This window comes from Delphinus delphis, chromosome 18 (assembly GCF_949987515.2).
Source record: "Delphinus delphis chromosome 18, mDelDel1.2, whole genome shotgun sequence".
Taxonomy (NCBI): Eukaryota; Metazoa; Chordata; class Mammalia; order Artiodactyla; family Delphinidae; genus Delphinus; species Delphinus delphis.
Window position 1 is genome coordinate 67231205 of NC_082700.1, and position 19683 is coordinate 67250887.

The following is a 19683-nucleotide window of genomic DNA, read 5'->3' on the forward strand; positions in this document are numbered from 1 at the left end:
GGGCAATTTTGGTTTTATCTTATGAATCTGAAAATGCACATACCCTATGGCCCAGTAGTCTCCCTCTAGAGAAACTCTTGCCCATGTGCATCAGGAAGCCTGAACAAGAATAAGAATGAGCATAGAAGCACTGTTTATAATTTTAAAAATTGAAATAATTAATGTCATTAACAAGAGAATAGATCAATAAATTGTGATATAGTCATTGCAGTAGCCAGCCTCCAAGATGGCCACAAATGTCAACTCCTGGCATTCACACGCTTTGAGCTGTCCCTTCCCACACTGAATAGAGCTGAACTGTGGAACCAATAGAATATTTTAGAAATAATAGTGTGTGACTTTCAAGGCTAGGTAATAAAAGTCATTGTGACTTCCGCCTTGCTCTCCTGGATCTTCCTCTTTGGAAGAAGCCAGCTACCATGTTGCATGGATACTCAAGCAGCCCTGTGGTGATAACATCATGGCAAGGAACTGAGGCTGCTTCCAACAACCAGCACCAACTCTCAGTCTCCTGAGAGTGAGCCTCACTCAGTGAGGCTCCTGAGTGAGCCATCTTGCAAGCAAAGTCTCCAGCCACAGTCAAGCTTTAAGACGACTGCATACTTAGCCAATATCTTGACTGCAGTCTCATGGGAGATCCGGAGCTAGAACAACTAGGCTAAGTCTCTCCTAAATTCCTGCCCTACAGAAACTGTTTATTGTTGTTTCATACTTCTGAATTTGGGAGTAATTTGTCACGCAGCAGTAGATAACTAATACAGGCATGTAATAGATAATGCATAGCAGTATAAGTAAGCTGGGGTTACAAGCAGCATCATGAATAAATCTCATAAAAATAATGTGGAGAGAGAAAAGAGTTCCAAAGACATATGCGGTAAGTTTCTGTTGATGTAAAGTTCATAAAACCAAAAATACATACATTGCTAAAGAAATAATACATTGCTAGAGAAATACACATATATAATGAAGCCGTGCAGGATGGCAAGGGAATCATAAGCACAAAATTCAGGAGGATGGTTACGTCCAGGAGACAAGCAATCAGAGAAAGACACACGAGAGTTTCTAGTGGAAGTGCTCTACTTTTTAAGCGACCAATAGGTACATTCATGTTTTATATTAATCTTTATATCTTTTGTAATGTATAAAAAAAGTCACAATTTTTTTAAAAAAAAGGTGGGAATAATTGACTCTCATCAAAACCACTGAGAGTCAATTATGCTGAGGACAAAGGACTGACCGTTGGGTCTATTTTTCTCTTTTTAAAATATACTTATTTATTTATTTGCTTGCACCGGGTCTTAGTTGAGGCGGGCAGGCTCCTTAGCTGCAGCTCATGGGCTCCTTAGTTGTGGCAGGCGGGCTCCTTAGTTGATGCACGTGGGCTCCTCAGTCATGGCATGCGAACTCTTAGTTGTGGCATGCATGTGGGATCTAGTTCCCTAACCAGGGGTCGAACCCGGGCCCCCTGCATTGGGAGCACGGAGTCTTATCCACTGCACCACCAGGGAAGTCCCTGACTGTTGGGTCTTGCCAGGCAGAGGCCATCAATGACCCTGATGAGCATGATTTCAGTGAATCATGCGTCAAAAGTCTACCTGGAATGGGTTGCAAAGAGAATGGAAGATGAGGAAATGGACACAGCAGGTACCAGCTCTGAGATTTTTCGTAAAGGGGAACAGAAACATTGTGTGGAAGCAGGAGAATAAAAGGATATCTATTTGGGGGCAGGATATTTTTAAAGGATCTAATGAGAAGTGGAAAATTGTTGTTTCAAGAGAAAGTAAGAACTGTGTCTATTCTTGGATATTTGGGAGATAATGAGATACAGTTCAAAAGTGAAGGAGTTGGCCTTAGATGAGAGTACAAGAACGGTATATTGATATTATTCACAGGATACTGGTGGTACCAAGGCTGGGTGGGCAGCAGCCTTCATACTGCTGCTGAGAATAGAATACACAGACTTACATGGTCTGAATTAAGGTCAGATTATTGGTGACGGGGAAAACATCAAACCATCCCTGGTATCTTAGGACAGGGATAAAGACAAAACTATGAAGCAGATACATTGTTTCCAGGATCCATCTTTTGATTATTCCTTTGTCCCTATGGTCCTCTCTCCTTTCCTTTCTTTTCAGATTCTCTTCCCAGTCACAAACTTTCAGAATCTCATCTCAGTTAGTGAAATCACATATAAGAAGTAGCAAGTTCACATGGCTCCCTTTGGGGGAGCTTTGGCACTTTAATTCAATTCCATAGTTAAATCTGAACATAGTTGAAGTGGAATTCCATAGTTCCAGGGATTTTTTGTTTGTTTTTTTTGTTTTTGTTTTTTTGCAGTACGCGAGCCTCTCACTGCTGTGGTATCTCCCGTTGCGGAGCACAGGCTCCGGACGCACAGGCTCAGCGGCCATGGCTCACGGGCCCAGCCGCTCCGCGGCATGTGGGATTTTCCCGGACCGAGGCACGAACCCGTGTCCCCTGCATCGGCAGGCGGACTCTCAACCATTGCGCCACCAGGGAAGCCCCATAGTTCCACTTTTGAATCTCTAGGTCCCTCCTCCTCCTAACATTGTGTGACTCCATGAATTTGAAGTTCTTAGAACAAGTTAGTGGACATTGTCTCCACCCAATTCAAATCAATCTGGAAGGTATTAATATTATACTTTAAATGATGAAGTGTGAGACCCAGTTATGAGGGAGCCACCCTTCTTTTATTGTATAGGTATAGTTATATGTGTCCACTGTGTGTGTCCTGTGGTCATGATATTATACAGTTGGACCAATGTTAGGGCTGGAGCCAACCATCTCTATACTCAGGAACCACACCTGAGAATGGAAGGTAGGGATGGAAGGGGAATCCTTTCATGATGTCAAATACCCGGGAGAAAGGTAAATCTTCCAGGCCAGAAACTAGAATGGGGAGGGAGGCTGTAAGTGATGAAAAGAGACCTTTTCTTTTGGGTTAAATTACAAAGAGGTCAAGGTGTCCAGGAGGAACCTGGTAGTGGGAAATCAGCTGGGACCACCTAGAAAGACAAGCCAGGAGCACTCTCCTTTTGGGACCCCATGTGCAAAGGCAATGGAACCTAAGCCTTGAGGACAAAAGGAAAGCTGTGGTGGCCTTAGAGATTATTTCTAACGCAGACTGTATTTATATTCCTCGTATTCCCTGTTCATCTTCACTAGCATCCAGTGAAATCTTTCTGGGTCTAGCCTGTCTCAGCAATAATGGTATCTAACTTTACTGAGTACGTACTGTGTGCCAGAGACTGTATAGAGTCACCTGACAATGTGACTCCATGGGTTAGGGAACACTCAAGGGACAGAATTAAAGCCCCTATAGACTAGCCACGCCAATGCACCAGCTTCTAATTCTAGGACTAAACTTCAGAGGCACTGGTGCTTCCTTACACAGGGGATGTGAGATCCAAATAGCAGAGGATATTGCACCTGAGAGTTGAGAGAAACTGATGAAGTCAGAACTCGGAAAAGCTGTGATGGGAAAAGGCGGTGCAAGAAGATGTATTCAAAGGGAGACAATGAGAAACGGTGCTGAAAACAACGGTTCCAGGGAACAAAGTGTAGAGAGAGGATGTTCAGGGCAGGAGTGCGTCACATACATAAGTGGAACAAGCATTATCCTCCTAACAGCTCTAGGTGTTTGAAATTATACATTGGTTGCCTGCATCTTTTATTTGTAATATCTAATCTGCGGTACTAAAATCTAGTTTGGCAGTAAGTAGCTTCTGTTTTGTCAAGAACCGCTACCTTAAACAAACCATTCTACATTCACCCAACCAGTTTGGGGGGCACTAGAAACATTTTGCTGGTTTTAAGGTATTTTAAAAGGATTGTTTTATTATAGTTCTTGTAATTGGATCTTTTATCTCTGCTGCTTCCAATTCATCTAGACTAGATGCACGGACTAGAATCCGTTCCAGTGTCCTAAAATGAAACGGGGTCAGTCCAGGTGAAATTTTTGTTCTAAACATTTCAAAGTTTCTATTCTTGTTCCATCGGTTGGGGTTTGAAGTGTGGGGACCTGTGGGCTTTTTTTTTTTCTTTCTTTCTTTTCATGTCATAGGTCAGAAACTGCAGCATTTTTCTACGTCTGAGGCAGACAGAAGAAAGAAAAATGTGACACAAGTTTGGACCCAGCTGCCTCCACTGAGGGGCAGGGTCGTTTCTTGGCCCCAAAGTGTATCTGGTCATGTTCCTTCAAAGTGTCCCCTGGTCATGACTTTCTGAAATGGACATGAGATAACCATGGACCAGGGTGAGGGTAGTGATGAAGATCACAGAGCAGAGAGAAGCATGGGAGCAGAATTCCTAGCAGGAAACTGAACTGGCCACACTGGCTATAGCTGGCTCGCAGCAGGGCGAAAGCACTCCTATGTGAATTCAGGTTAATTGCTGCTAAAATTATACCAGATTTCTTTTTACTCTTTATTGTCATAAGAAAAAAATCTGGGAAATTCTGCAGTTAATTGCTTGATGAACAAAAATACAGCCTGTCAAAAAGTAAGTCTTTAGCACTCGTCCTCAGTAAGTCCTGTGACAGTGAGTTTTCTCCACCAGCAGACTCAGGCCTGCCCAGTTTCTGAGCCAACATCTATGAGTGTAGGAGTACATCAGTCTATCTTTCCTCACTTCCAACACCATCACTACCAGGCCAGGTCAAGACTCTGGTACACTGTTAAAGGCCTGGTATTTCCCGTGTGGAGTAGAGGCCCTGTTATAGGCTAAATTGTGTCCCCTTCAAAATTCATGTGTTGAAGGTCTAAATTCCAGTAGCTCAGAATATGACTGGATTTAGAGATAGGGCTTTTAAAAAGGTAATTAAGATTAAACAAGGTCGGGGAAGGCAGGGAGGGACAAATTAGGAGTTTGGGATTAACATATACACACTACTATATGTAAAATAGATAACCAACAAGGACCTACTGTATAGCACAAAGAACTGTACTCAATATTTTGTGATAACCTATAAAGGAAAAGGAAAAGAATCTGAAAAAGAATATATATATATACACACACATATATATATCTCTGAATCACTTTGCTGTATACCTGAAACTAACACAACATTGTAAATCAACTATACTTCAATTAAAAATTAAGATTAGGATTTCCCTGGTGGCGCAGTGGTTAAGAATCCGCCTGCCAGTGCAGGGGACATGGGTTTGATCCCCAGTCCAGGAAGATCCCACATGCCACGGGGCAACTAAGCCAGTGAGCCACAACTACTGAAGCCCACGCACCGCAACAAGAGAAGCCACTGCAATGAGAAGCCTGCACACTGCAATGAAGAGTAGCCCCCGCTTGCCACAACTAGAGAAAGCTTACACGCAGCAAAGAAGACCCAATGCAGCAAAAAATAAATAAATAAATAAAGATTAAACAAGGTCATTAAGGTGGGCCCTGATCCTAACCAGAATAGTGTCCTTATAAGAAGAGGAGGTTAGGACACAGACATACACAGGAAAAAGACCACTGAAGACACAGGGAGAAGGCAATCTTCTACAAGCCAGGAGAGAGGTCAGAAGGAACTAACCCTGCTGACACCTTGACCTTAGATTTCCAGTCTCCAGAACTGTGAGGACACAAGTTTCTGTTGTGTTATGCCACCCAGTCTGTGGTGCTTTGTTATAGCAGTCCTAACAAAGTAATACAAGCCCCAAACGTTCATTCCACCAAGTAATATCTGTTTTCTTGTCCTCGTTCAACAAGCCAACATCAGTGGGCTTCTGCGAGGATCACTCTCTGTCCTGAACCCACCACTTAAACTAGGGGTTGGCAAACATTTTCTGTAGAGGGTCAGATAATAAAAAGTTTAGGCTTTGAATGTGAAGAAGCAAAAGAGAGAATGTTATGTAGCTGCTTATATAACCATTTAAAATGTAACCACTTACACCTGTACACCTACATTCATAGCAGCGTTATTCGCGAAAAGGTGAAAACAACCCAAGTGGCCATGGGTGGATGAACAGATAAGCAAAATGTGGTCTATACACACAATGGAATAGCCTTCAGCTTTAAAAAGGAAGGAAATTCTGACACACGCTACAATATGCATGAACCTGGAGGACGTTACGCTGAGTGAAATAAGCCAGACACAAAGGGATGAATATTGTGTGATTCCACTTATATGAGGTACTTAGATTAGGCAAATTCATAGAGACAAAGTAGAATAGTGGTTGCCGGGGGCTGGAGCGGGGAGGGGGGATGGGGAGTGATTGTTTAATGGGTACAAAGTTTCTACTGGGGATGATGAAAAAGTTCTAGAAATGCTTAGTGGTGATTGTTGCCCAACATTGAGAATGTACTTAATGCCACTGAATTGTACACTTAAAATAGTTAAAATGGCAAATTTTATGCTATGTATAGTTTATCACAAAACGGCTATCCCACCCCTCAAAATGCAACCATGGGGAAGTGGGAGTGGGAGCAGGTGGGTAGGAGGAGAAGCAGATTGTCCCATAGGCTGTAATGCGCCTACTCCTACCCTACACTGTTTGGTTAGGGCTCCGCCTCTATCTCTGTTCCCTGAGCGACAAGCATGAGACCTGCTCTAGAGAGACAGATCGCCTGGAACCATCAACATCTGTCATTAAGTATTATGACCACTGTCTGGAATGACCTCTTACTTTGCCCCTTCTAGATTGTGCCCTTTGCATAAGAAATCAAGCCCAAATTTATCATGTTCCTTTAGACATTCCTGGCTACTCACTTCTGGGGGTAACCCTGCACCTGGAAGGCCCCCCGATACCAGGAGCTCGGGGTCCTCTTTCTCCATCAGCCTGTGCTGCTGATATCTCTGCGTGCCTTGGCGCCTAATCCACCGAGGCTATGGATGGAGATGGTTGAAGGATACAAACAAGTTAAAGAACACGATTCTGCTTAATCGTAACAGGACCTGAAACAAGAAATAGCTGAGTTTGCTGCCTACTATAGTAGAGCTATGCTGGTTAGGCTCGGTATCTCTGAGCAGAGTACAGGGTTGGCTTATGTAGGGATTGGGGAGCATGGAGCTCGGGGATTGGGAGACTTTCAGAGGCATAAGCGGGTTGACATCATCTGTAGGAGCGTGATTGCTCGCTGAGCTATTGTTGATTGGTTGGCACTGGTGTATTTATTAAAGTGAGTTGATCTCTGATTGGCTGATTTTCAGAAGCTAGGGGTTGAACTGATTGATTAGCTTGTACAAGTGTGTCACTGAGGCAAGTTGTCATTAATCGATTAAAAAGGATGTAAAACTAGTTCGTTGGCTACTTGTTACCATGGTTGCAATCATTTTTTTCCTAGGTTGGTGGGAAATTTTTAATTTTCATGTATTATCTGTGTAGCTGTCTCTCCAGCCATTAAAAATTTGCCTTATAGGGCTTTCCTGGTGGCGCAGTGGTTGAGAGTCCGCCTGCCGATGCAGGGGACACGGGTTCGTGCCGTGGTCCGGGAAGATCCCACATGCCGCGGAGCGGCTGGGCCCGTGAGCCATGGCCACTGAGCCTGCGCGTCCGGAGCCTGTGCTCTGCAATGGGAGAGGCCACAACAGTGAGAGGCCTGCATAAAGCAAAAAAAAAAAAAAAAAAAAAAAAATCGCCTTATCTTCCATGGCAAAGAATGTTAATTGCCAGAATTCCCTGGTGGTCCAATGGTTAGGACTCGGCACTTTGCCGGGGCCTGGGTTCAATCCCTGGTTGGGGAACTAAGATCTCGCAAGCCGCGTGGTGCAGCTGAAATAAAAAAGAATGCTAATTGCCTAGGTAATATCCATTCTCCCCTTCTTCCTTACTAACAGAACCCTGTTTTTGTCAAGTGTAACAATGTTCCCAACAAGTACCTTCCCCAGACAACCGTGCCGATTGGGTTGAGCACGTGACACAATCCTAACCAATGAGCTATGAGCAGAGGCGCTGGGTGCCCTTTGGGAAAAGCTCCTTCAAAGCCGAGCAGAGTCAGTGGGCATGCCCCGTCTCTCCTTCCTGACTGAAAGGGGGTCATGCTGGCCTGGGGGGCAGGTGCCATCTTGGATCCATGGAACTACAGCCATAATGATGGCAGATAGGAAGAGAGACGGAAAGAGACCCTGAATACGGTGGAGCTATCATATCAGCTCTGGACCGCCTGCCTCCCGTCTTGCAGGTGTGTGAGAAAAATCAAACCTCTATTTGGTTCAGCTACTGTGAGTTTTCTATTAAGTGTACCTAAACCTATTCTTATTTGATAAACCTGCCCTTCTGCTTTCCTTATGCTTCCCCTCACAATCATTATCAATGGCTCCCACGTGGCTTCACTGGATAGCAGAGTGCTCAGCACATCACACGATACACCCTCAGTATATATTTGTCGAGTGTGCAATTCCCAGATGAGGTTTTTGTGCTTCCAGATACGAGGCAAAAAGAAGTACAAAACATCACCTACAAAGCAATCTTGCCAAAAATATTTAACGTGAATCCAATCATGAAGAAACTATTAGACAAACTGCGTGGGAGACGATCTAAAACAACTCACCTGGACCTTCCGAAAAGTTCCACGTGATAAAAACAATAACCAAGAAGGCGGGAGGGAGGATTATTCTAGATTAAAAGAGACTAAACAAACATAACAACCCAGCGCAATGCATGAACATCATTAAATCCTGGATCAAACAACAAAAGATATCTGCATCACCCAGTATACCTGGACTTACCTGCCAGAAATCCCGGAGGCAGCCACAGTGGCCTATGTGGTATGGAAAGGGCACTTTTCAAGGGATAGATTCCCCACTCAGAACCCCAAGCAGATGACTCAGATCAAGAGAGAAATTTGGAGAGTTATTTAGTCCCAAAACCACTCATGTAGTTGAGATAGAAATCCAGGAGTTTCTTTACCATTCTAAGCATCAATACAGCCAGAGAGGCTGAGGAAAACTCTGAAATCTATCAGGGATGCTCCTGCAGGGATTGAAAGGCCATTGTAATCAACATATGATAATCTTGCCACAAGCCTTGGAAGCCACCAGGGCTGCTCTGGGGATGCTCATTAGGGGTGTAGCAAAACTCAGCCACTTGCAGTGGTTAAGAATCTGCCTGCCAATCCAAGGGACACAGGTTCAAGCCCTGGTCCAGGAAGATCCCACATGCCACGGAGCAACTAAGCCCGTGCACCACAACTACTGACGCCCGTGCGCCTAGAGCCCGTGCTCCGCAACAAGACACTGCAATGAGAAGCCCGCGCACTGCAACTAGAGAAAGCCCGCACTCAGAAATGAAGACCCAACGCAGCCAAAAATAAATAAAATTTTTTCAAAAAAGAACATGTTTAAAAAAACAAACCTCAGCCACTGCTGCCACTCGCTGTAGCAAACCTGGTGTGGTGCTAGGGCTGAAAGAGGGGTGTGCTACATAAAACAATAGAAGCATTATTAATGCATAAAGTAACGACTGTGAAATGCCTTCTTACCGAGAGGGAGAAAAGCTGCGTCTCCTACCTGAGGACCAGGTATCAGTGAGACAACGCAAGACCAGGGGATCCACTAGGGGGCGGTAGAGTCCACCGGTTAAAGGCACAGTCTGGAATCAGAGAACCCCATCAGTCCTGGCTTCTCCACTTCGCAGGTAGGTGACCTAAGGCTGGTCACAAGCCCTCTGAGCTTTAGTTTCCTCATCTGTGAAATGGAGATGAGAACAGTGTCTACAACAGAGGTTTGCTGTTGATAATAAATGTTCCCGGCATACTGTAAATACCCAATTCATATTAGTTATTATTCATTATTTACAATAGCTAAGATATGGAAGCAACCTAAGTGTCCATCAGTCCATCAACAGATGAATGGATGAAGAAGATATGAGATACACACAAAATGGAATACCAGTTAGCCATAAAAAAGAATGAAATTAGGTATAAAATAAGCTACAAGGATATATTGTACAACATGCGGAATACAGCCAATATTTTATAATAACTATAAATGGAGTATAACCTTTAAAAATTGTGACTTGCTATATAGTACACTTATAACTTATATAATATTGTACAGCAACTATATTATACTTCCATAAAAATAATAAATAAAAATAGCCAGGGTGCTGATCGGGTGTTCGGACTGTAGCGGATGCTCCGGTCCGGAATCATGGCTGTTGCCGTTCGAGTCGTTTATTGTGGCGCTTGAGGCTACAAGTCCAAGTATCTTCAGCTTAAGAAGAAGTTAGAAGATGAGTTTCCTGGACGCCTGGACATCGTGGGTCCTGGGGATGGGGAAGGAGTCAAACATGGGTCATGTCCATCCTTCAGCCCTGGATGGCGGTGGGGGTGGTGTGGGTCAGCCCCACCCTTCGCCCCCATTCTCCATTCCTTGGGCAACGGCGGGTGTCCCCAAGAGGGCATCTCAGCCCTGCCAACACCTCTCCTTCTCCCCAGTGCGGCGAGGGGACGCCCCAGGTCACCGGTTTCTTTGAAGTGTTGGTAGCGGGGAAGTTGGTTCACTCCAAGAAGGGAGGCGATGGCTATGTGGACACGGAGAGCAAGTTTCTGAAGCTGGTGGCCGCCATCAAAGCCGCTTTGGCTCAGGCCTAATGGGCCCTGAGGGCAGAGGTCTGAAAAGAAGTGAGTCTCCCCAGATTAAAAAAAGAAAATCAAGAATTTCATAATTCCAAAGCTGCATGAGCTGGCGATGTGTGGGCTGTTGCTGTGGGGGGGTGGGGGGTGGAGGGGGGGCCACCTTTGTGGGGTTTGAACTCCTAAAGACAAACGGCGCATCCCTTGCATAAACACACCATTTGCCGCCTCCAAACTGTCAGTAACTCGAGGCATTTGCTGAAATCAGCACAAGGTTTGCTTAGATTCAGAGGAGTCCACCAATGGGTGATTTCATCTAAAATAAGCAAAAATGGGATTTATGCAAGAAAAGAAAGGGGGAAGAATGGTTCTTGTTCGCGTGGTTTCTGAGCACAGTTTCAGGAGTCTCGAGACCACCGCCAAGCTCAGCGATTCTCTTGAAGGACTCACACAACTCAGCAGAGCTGTTCTACTCATGGTTGCAGTTTACTACAGCAAAAGCTTAGAGGTTAAAGTCAGGGAAGTGACTCCCTTTAATCTGGCCTCTCTCCCTGTAGTCTGAAGCCCCCTCCCCCCTTCTCTCTGCGCAGTCCAGTGACCTTGGCCCAGCCCCTCTCGGCAGACGCTTCATGACAGGAAGGACTGAAATGTCTCGTGGACGCCTGGTCCTTCCCTGATGTTCTCACGGCTGCCGGTTGGGGTAGAGATGGACACCCCTGGTCTTTGCCTGCGTGTGTGGGAGTGTGCGTGTGTCCCCAGGAGTCTAACTTTGCACGCTGGTCCCGCTTCTTCCTTTCCCCCCCTGTCCCTCATCTCCCTGCACCCCGCCATGTCTTCCTTCTACCCTCTGGTGTTTGGGGCGGTCCTGCTCCAGGCTTCCTTTTCAAGGGGAAGCTGAGAGCGGATCAGGATGGGTGAGTCTCACATTTCAGCAGTGATTGCAACGGTTCACAGCTCAATAAATGTTGATGAAGTTAAAAAAAAAAAAAAAAAAAAATAGCCAGTAGTTTAAAATAAATAAAATTTAAGTGTAAAAATAAAGTATTAATCCAAACTTTAACTGCAAAAAATGTATATATTAGTCATTATTTTCGTTCACTGAAATAACACATCGTTCACAGGAAAACTAGAAGGGAAGGCTGCACCTGCACATACGCATCTGGGTAGGAGGTGGGTGTGCAGCAGAGCAAACGAGGACAAAACCCGTTGGAACTTACGACGTAAAGTCTGGAAAATGCTGCGCATGAAGGTGAGTTGAGGAATGAATCACTGTGGGAAGATGCAGACCTGTGACACATCAGGTGAGGGGTGCCCACCCAGAGCCCCCAGCTGGAACCTTTTAGTTCCTTTTTAAAAATACATAATTGTGGTAAAATACACATAACAAAATTCACCACCTTAACCATTTTTAAGTTGCATTTAGTGCATTCACACTGTTGTACAACCATCACCACCATCCACCTCCGGAATACTTTTCATCTTGTAAAACTGAAACTCTGCACCCATTAAACAACAACTCCCCATTCCTCCTGCCCCTGGCAACCACTGTTCTACTTTCCGTCTCTATGAATTTGACTACTCTATACTCTAGGTGCCTCATATAAGTGGAATCACAATATTTGTTTGTAACTGGCTTATATAATGGCCTCAAGGTTTGTCAGTGTTGTGGTATGTCAGAATATTTTTCCCTTTTGAGGCTGAATTCCATTGTATGTATATATGACACCTGGTGTCTCCATTCATCTGTCGATGGATACTTGTAACCCTTTTTTAGTTCTTTTTGAACTAGATAGTCCAACAGGAATTTTCTGGGAGGGGACAAACAACCAAGGGAACCAGCGGCTGAGCCCTGGGATGAGAAGAAAGCTCCAATTCAGCAAGAGGCCGTAGAAATGATTCTCAGACAAGGGAGGAAAGAAATTCAGCCAGTATACATGTGTGTATAGTGTATAGTTTGTAAATGTCACCATATAGTTGAGGACTGGCTTCCCCATGATGGTCATTGCCTCTCAGCTCCAAACTCATGCTTCTCTACTTGGCTTCATGATGCTGGGCTGAGATTCTGCAAACCACACTTTGGGCTCTAACAATTAGGGATGCAGCAGGAAGGCTGCAAGCCTGGAGGAAGAAGGAAGGATTTGCAACGTCCTTTCTGCTTGTGGTTCTTCAGAGCAACACCCCGGCAATGCCTCTTCACGCGGCAGAGGCTGTGCCTTCCTGTAGCAACAAGTGAATCCAGTTTCCATTTGTTCCAACACCTGCAGGGACAGTGTCATTGCTCCCCGACCATCACCAGCCAGCCAGCACCCACTTCTCAGAGGACTGGGTCCCGGTCCCGTGGGACCACTTCTGCACGGTTTAAGGTTTTAGTAATTCCACCCACCTGCCTTGGTTTGCCCAGCCCGAAAGGTGGTAGCCGCCTCCTCTGTGATATCTTGGCATAAAGTTATAAAAGTTCTCTTTTAACTTTAATGTAGTTAACAGTTCTTCACATTTAGTTCTCTCTTTTCACATTGCTTTGGGTTTTGTCTCCTAGATTAAAATTGATGCACCCCCAACCACTATCTCAAAACTTTAATGGCCTCCCAGGCCCCGTGTTTAAGCCTAAACCCTTCACTCTAAGTAAAAATGACCCGTCCTCCCTTTTCATCCAGAAAATTAAAGCCATTATAAGTGACCTCAAACATGCCCCCGTGATCTATAAAAATGTCTATGGCCAATTTTCTCTTCTTCAGTCTCAAAAGATAAAGCATTTTCTTCCTATTTAATCCCAAATCTTCCAAGGGTGCTTTTGAGCCCAACTCCATCCCACATTCTCGGGGCTCCTACTCTGTCCCTATATCCTCTCTCCAATTCTTAGCAGGCTCTTTTCTGTAGCCTCCAGGGAGCTGAGTAAGGACAGATCAAAGGACTGGTAGGTACTTCTCTTCCTCTCTCCTGTTAACCACATCCATGTTTTCCCCCATTGCATGTCCACCCCCCAAGTCTGAATTTCTGGACAAGTTCCGCATGCCCAGCACCCAGCACAGCGCCTGGCAAGGAGTAAAACCCTGGGTTATGAGTCAAGTCCATCTCACCTGCCTTCGCTAATCAAGGTCGTTTTAAGACTTGCATGGCCTCCAAGCTGTGTGTAGCCTAAACAATAAGATGTTTGCCAGAGTTCTGTTCCAGAAACTTGGAGTCAGCTGTGTCTACTTTGAGCTGAGCTGGTTAAGACCGGATAGGACCATGGACCCTCCAACTGGGCATGCGTGAGTGTCCTCGGGGTGACCTTTTGAACACACGGAGGCCTGCAGCCTAGTTACTCCTGCGCAAAAGGATGGTTACCGCACCTTTTCCCAATCACCTTTCCCCAGGCTCCCCACGCCTCAGCCCGCCCTGCTTCTTTATTCGTTATCCCATGCATACCCTGAGCCCCTTCCCTTTAGGGAGGCAGATTTGAGATTTGTTTCCTAGCTTGGCTGCCTTGCGACTAAACCCTCTCTTTGCTGCCTTGGCGCCTCAGCATTTTAGCTTGCTGTGAGTTGGGCAAACCAGCTTGCTTCGGTAACAGGAGGAGGCTGCAAGATGACACTCAGTGTTTGCTGAATGGGTAAGATCAACAGAGGAGTCACCCCTTACCTGCTTGCTGAAGGGATCACTGAATAGCTGGGATTCTGTAGCTAGAGCTCATGGCACACCTTAGGGCCATGTTTCTCCCAGTGTGGCCCTTGGACCACCTGCGCCAGAATCACTTGGGGATTTTGCTAAAAATGCTGATTCAAAAGTCACGTGGCGGGGGGAGGGGTCAAAGTGACAGGAGCCAAAACAAAGCAGTATTGGGTTATAACCCAAAGTATAAAATAAATATCCGTGAGTCCATACTGATGTAAATAAATGGTTGAGTAAATAAACAGGGAGAAGAGACAAATCTTCTGTGCAGAAGAATTCCAAATAATTTCTGTGGATCCTCTGTCCCCAACAAGATGGAGCTTAACTCCCGCCTCAAGTGTGGGCTGCACATAGCGGCTTCCTTTCAAAGAGGACAGTATGAAAAGGCGTGTGTGTGTGTGTGTGTGTGTGTGTGTGTGTGTGAGAGAGAGAGATTAATTTGACAGTAGAGAAACCAGACTAACACAACCTCACCCAGGTGATCAAGGTCAACACAAACAGTGAGGAGTCAGATTGACAGTATGTATACTTGGTATGAAGTGATGAAAATGGCATTTTACCCCTGGGTCTTCCAACAATCAATCCATGACCTCAATCTTAACATGAGAAAAGTATCAGGCAAGTTCCAATAAAGGAACTTGACCCTACTCCTGACCCCTACCTGACCCTACTCCTCAAAATTTTCATGGTCATCAATACAAGGAAAATCTGAAAAACTGTCACAGCCAAGAAGAACCTGAAGAAATGTGACAACTAAATATGATGTGCTATCCTGGATGGGATCCTGGACAGAAGAGGACAATAGGTTAAAAAGGAAATATTATGAACTAAAGTATGGACTTTAGTTCATAATAATGTATCAATATTGGTTTGCTAATTGGGACAAATACACCACAGTAATGTAAGATGTTAATAACAGAAGAAATTGGGGGTGTAGGGCTTATGGGAATTCTTTGTACTATCTTCTCAATTTTTCTGTAAATCTAAAGCCTTTCTAAAAAATAAGGTCTATTGAAAAATGTTTGGTTCTTTAACAAATGCAAATTCCTGGGCCTCCCTTCAGAATCTCAGGTAATGGGCCTCAGGACTCTGCGCTTTAAACAAGCATCTTGTTGGTTTTGTACACACAAGTCTGAAAACCAGCGTCTTAGAGACTCTCTGCTCAGAGGTATCGAGGCTTCTTGCTTGTTGTGGTTTGGACCCATGCCACTGTGTTGCACAACCCCCAGGTCATCATTGGTACTGTGACCAAACTTACAATGTTAATGGCAGCTGTGGAGTGGACACCATGCATTTTCATCTGCTGCAGGCCTTCCTTTGGCCCACAGATATCAATATGAGCCAACAGTTAACAGCTGGGAAATGCTTCATCAAAGCCCAAAGCCCTGGGCTGCATTTCTGAATCCCCCCAGTCCCTTCTGGCATTTTCTCATAGGGCTCAGAGTGGCTCAGCTCTTCAGATGGGATGTGTGCTGATCAGTTCCACACAGTCTCTACCACACCCTATTGTTCCTCACACTTTAAGAGCTGTTATTATCATGACTGTGTTGTTGACTTTTTTTTTTAATTTTTATTTATTTTTGGCTATGTTGGGTCTTCGTTTCTGTGTGAGGGCTTTCTCTAGTTGCGGCAAGCGGGGGCCACTCTTCATCACGGTGCGCGGGCCTTTCACTGTCGTGGCCTCTCGTTGCAGGGCACAGGCTCCAGACGCGCAGGCTCAGTAGTTGTGGCTCACGGGCCTAGTTGCTCCACGGCATGTGGGATCTTCCCAGACCAGGGCTCGAACCCGTGTCCCCTGCATTGGCAGGCAGATTCCCAACCATTGCGCCACCAGGGAAGCCCCTGTATTGTTCTTTTTACAGAAAAAAAAAGTTCTCTGTATCTGGGTCACGCTCAAAAGTGGGAAAATGAAAGATACATGAAGTGAGCCTGTGTCCTTAAAAACTGGAGGAGAGCATCTTTATCTGTGTAGGTAGGAGAATCTTACTGCCTGATTAACATACAAGCTAAGTATGTCTGTTGATTGCTTATGTCCAGCCTTTTCCTTCAGTGATGGCCCATTAGGACCTCAGGCCAGCAAGAGATGCTGCAGCGATAAACAGACTGAAGGTGGATCACAGAGGAAGGAGGGGGAGAATGACTCTTCTCTCCCCTCTGTTTTTGCATGCCCTGGGAACACAGCGGGGAGAGCAACTCGACTCCCCAGAGAATCAGGATCTGGCGGAGCTAAGCCAGAACCTGCATTCCCAGGTCCTTTGTCAGATGGCGTGATCATACCGTTCTGGTCCTTATTTCTAATTACTATTTTAGGAACAAACTGTCTCATGAGTGCCCGGGCACAAATAGGCAGACTCGATTTTGAGAACTGTTTCAGCCTCCTTGCCAATGTTCAGAGTATAATTATGAAAATGACAATGATAATAATTGCAAGAAATTACTACAGGCAGGATCTGTTCAAAGTGGTTTTTCTTTCTTTTTTTAAAAATTTTTATTTATTTTAATTTTGGCTGTGTTGGGTCTTTGTTGCTGCACGTGGGCTTTCCTCTGGTTGCGGCAAGCAGGGGGCTACTCTTCGTTGCGATGCGCGGGCTTCTCATCGTGGTGTCTACTCTTGTTGCGGAGCATGGGCTCTAGGTGCGTGGGCTTCAGTAGTTGTGGCTCACGGGCTCTAGAGCACAGGCTCAGTAGTTGTGGCACACAGGCTTCGTTGCTCCGCGGCATGTGGTATCTTCCCGGCCCAGGGCTCGAACCCGTGTCCCCTGCGTTGGCAGGCAGATTCTTAACCACTGCGCCACTAGGGAAGCCCTCGTTTTTTTTTTTTTTTTTTTTTTTTAATGTATTAACTTATTTAATGCCCAGAAGACCCCTAGAGGCAGATACTATTATACCACCATTCCCTGTTTACAGATGAGAAAATGAGGTGTGGAGAGTCAAGTAGACCTACCTGGGGGTCTACACTAGTTGAGAGTCCAGCTGGGATTTGAAGCCAGGCTCCCGGCTCTGAGCATTAGACCACCGCACTGTACTACCCTGTTCAACTCCCCAAAGTTGAACAGATACCTAGAGCTGTTCAACTCTTACAGTATATCAAGATGCTAGAGGACATAACTACCTATTTATATTTTAAGTACATAACACATTTGTGTTCACGTTTTAAGATGATGAAGAACATGCAGTGTATGGTAACAGTATATACATCATTTCTTTAAATAGAATCCCTGGACTTTGTAAATTTGGCATGACGGATTGTCAGCTGGAGTTCCTATAAACTACTGGTTGGTGGCAGGGGGAGCAGTTGTTCTGCTGTGAATTTGCCTGGAATAATTTTTTAAATGATACCTTTTGTGTTAAAACTTGAGGTAAACTATTTTCTTTATCCACCCAGCTCTTGAGTTGACTGGCAGATTGTATTAGAACTTCTTTTCCTTTCCTTTAGGAAGTCTGGAGTAAGGGATTAGACCTTGTCAGTTATCATCAGAAATATATCATGATCAATGATATTTTATGCCTCTCTTTTATATGTAGAGTCTCATATACCATTTGAACTCCATGGTGTAAGAATAATATGGAATATTGGAGAGGAATTTAAAAAAGAATAAAAATGATCAAAGGGTTAAAAAGTTATAGAAATATTTAGTCTGGAGAAGAGGAGGCTGAAGGTGTTTGAAAAACTCACTTCAGAAATGACTAAGGAAAACAACCCAATCCAAAAATGGGCAGAAGACCTAAATAGACATTTCTCCAAAGAAGATATACAGACTGCCAACAAACACATGAAAGGATGCTCAACATCATTAATCATTAGAGAAATGCAAATCAAAACTACAATGAGATATCATCTCACACCAGTCAGAATGGCCATCAACAAAAAAATCTAGAAACAATAAATGCTGGAGAGGGTGTGGAGAAAAGGGAACACTCTTGCACTGCTGGTGGGAATGTGAATTGGTACAGCCACTATGGAGAACAGTATGGAGGTTCCTTAAAAAACTACAAATAGAACTACCATATGACCCAGCAATCCTACTACTGGGCATATACCCTGAGAAAACCATAATTCAATAAGAGTCATGTACCAAAATGTTCATTGCAGCTCTATTTACAATAGCCCGGAGATGGAAACAAAGGCAGTGGTTTATTAAAGGGCACTCAGCCAGATGGACATATGCTCGTAGGCACGATCAAGGTCAGTGTCAGGATCCCACCACTCCTGTGGGCATCCCTTCCTCCCTGGAGTCAGGCTCCCTCATGCAGGGTCCACCTGAGTCCCAGTCTGTCCAACTGGCATGTTTGCACAGGTAAAACCTCCTTGGCCTGCACACAAGGACAGACTGCTATCAGCTAGTTCAGAAAATGCAGGTCTTTATTCTTTCATGTCTTTTTGGCCATTGGTAGGGCACTTGTTGCTGAATAATTTCCTTATAAATAAATCCAGCAGGTATAAGGACATAAATACTTGCCAGATCAGAACAATCACCTCACTTTAACATTTTAACCAACACCAGTTTCTAAACATACATATTATCATTGAAACAATATAAAGGAGAATGTTAAATGCCCTTGTTTATGCAGTTCTACCAGTAGACTCTATGAGACTCTCCTAGAACATAATTTATCTTACAATGACTTTGGAAATCCTTTGTCCATACCCGGTGGAGGAAGGGGAATGGAGGGATGGAAGGGAGGGAGGGAAGGTGGGGTTATCTTGAAACCTACCTGGGGTTTATTTTAATCAGGTATGGTATGGTGACAGCCACGGAGACAGCTGCCTTTGAAGAAAAGTTTATTACTACAATTCCCACGAGGAGGGGGACCCGCCACTCAGGCCCACAGCGGGAAGTACTAGGGTCAGTCAGGAGGTAGAAGGAGAGGGGAGAGAGCATGGTCTAGAGCCTTTACTGTGGTTTCTGTTGGGAGGAACAGGAGAAGAAGGGTGGGCAAATTTGAGCAAGTTTAGAATTGGATGGTTTGAATACTTTGGGCAGGCTCTGAGCAATAGGGGTGACCTCTAGTTGTATATTACCTGGCCCTGGGGTAATCAGGGCAGGGGAAGATTGCTTTTGGGTATGAGAGTTAGATACAGGAGGGGCCCGAGAGTGAGGGCTTCTACCTGGTTGGTTTGCATATGAAAGGCATGCTCCCAGGCAAGTTATTCACCATCTCTGGGAATCAGTAGCCCTTAGAGGAGCAGTCTTTCCAAGCCCCAGGATGTTAAAGCCTCATAAAGTAGGAAAAGCCCCACAATGAATACAGGAGTCTGGTATCCCAGAACCGGGTCTGAGTGACTCTGTGAAAGGTTGAGGGCAAGTCTAGGCAGACAGGCTGCACACACAGTCTGGGGAGAGGCACAGCTGGCAACGGGGGTGCCTGTCAGAGCACAAGGGGTCGGGACTGTCCACTGATCACAGAGCATGCGGATAGCACAAGCATACTCTACTTAGAGAGCCAAGCAGACAGGGACCATCTCTCAGCAAGGGAGCTGATGAGCCCAGCATT

At 45.0% G+C, this 19683-nt stretch overlaps 2 protein-coding genes across 3 annotated transcripts in view; one reads left to right on the forward strand and one right to left on the reverse strand.

Moving 5' to 3' along the window:
• Positions 1–19683, reverse strand: part of DOCK9 (dedicator of cytokinesis 9) — a 378503-nt gene that overhangs the window by 341209 nt on the left and 17611 nt on the right. The window lies entirely within an intron of this gene.
• On the forward strand, positions 10065–11509 carry LOC132413664 (selenoprotein W-like). Its single transcript, XM_059995753.1, has 3 exons — positions 10065–10219; positions 10399–10572; positions 11127–11509. Exons 1-2 carry the CDS (start codon positions 10094–10096, stop codon positions 10552–10554), a joined length of 282 nt encoding a protein of 93 aa, XP_059851736.1. The 5' UTR covers positions 10065–10093; the 3' UTR covers positions 10555–10572; positions 11127–11509.